General features: G+C 57.5%; 1 protein-coding gene across 1 annotated transcript in view; it reads right to left on the bottom strand.

Moving 5' to 3' along the window:
• The window catches only part of MAST3 (microtubule associated serine/threonine kinase 3), a 26,519-nt gene that overhangs the window by 23,638 nt on the left and 2,667 nt on the right, over positions 1 to 214 (bottom strand). The window contains 1 exon segment of the mRNA XM_010845683.1: positions 19 to 171. Coding sequence (XP_010843985.1) covers positions 19 to 171 — 153 coding nt within the window.

Raw genomic sequence — 214 nt, 5'->3', positions numbered from 1 at the left:
AAACTGGCAACCACTCACCTCCGTGCGAAAGGGAAGTTGATGGCAGAGGCAGCTGAGAAATTCCGAGGACTATCTAGGGGGCTGCTGCCTGCTGAGGAGGAGGTGGGGAAACTGAGTCAGCGGGAGTGGAGACAGGACACCTCCACTCCACCCCGCTTGCCCCGCCCCGCACTCACCTGTTGAATTTCTTTCTATTCTCCAAAGTAGGCCACAC

Source organism: Bison bison, unplaced genomic scaffold (assembly GCF_000754665.1).
Source record: "Bison bison bison isolate TAMUID 2011002044 unplaced genomic scaffold, Bison_UMD1.0 scf7180017864221, whole genome shotgun sequence".
Classification (NCBI taxonomy): Eukaryota; Metazoa; Chordata; class Mammalia; order Artiodactyla; family Bovidae; genus Bison; species Bison bison.
This window is presented reverse-complemented; position numbering and strand designations above follow the sequence as displayed.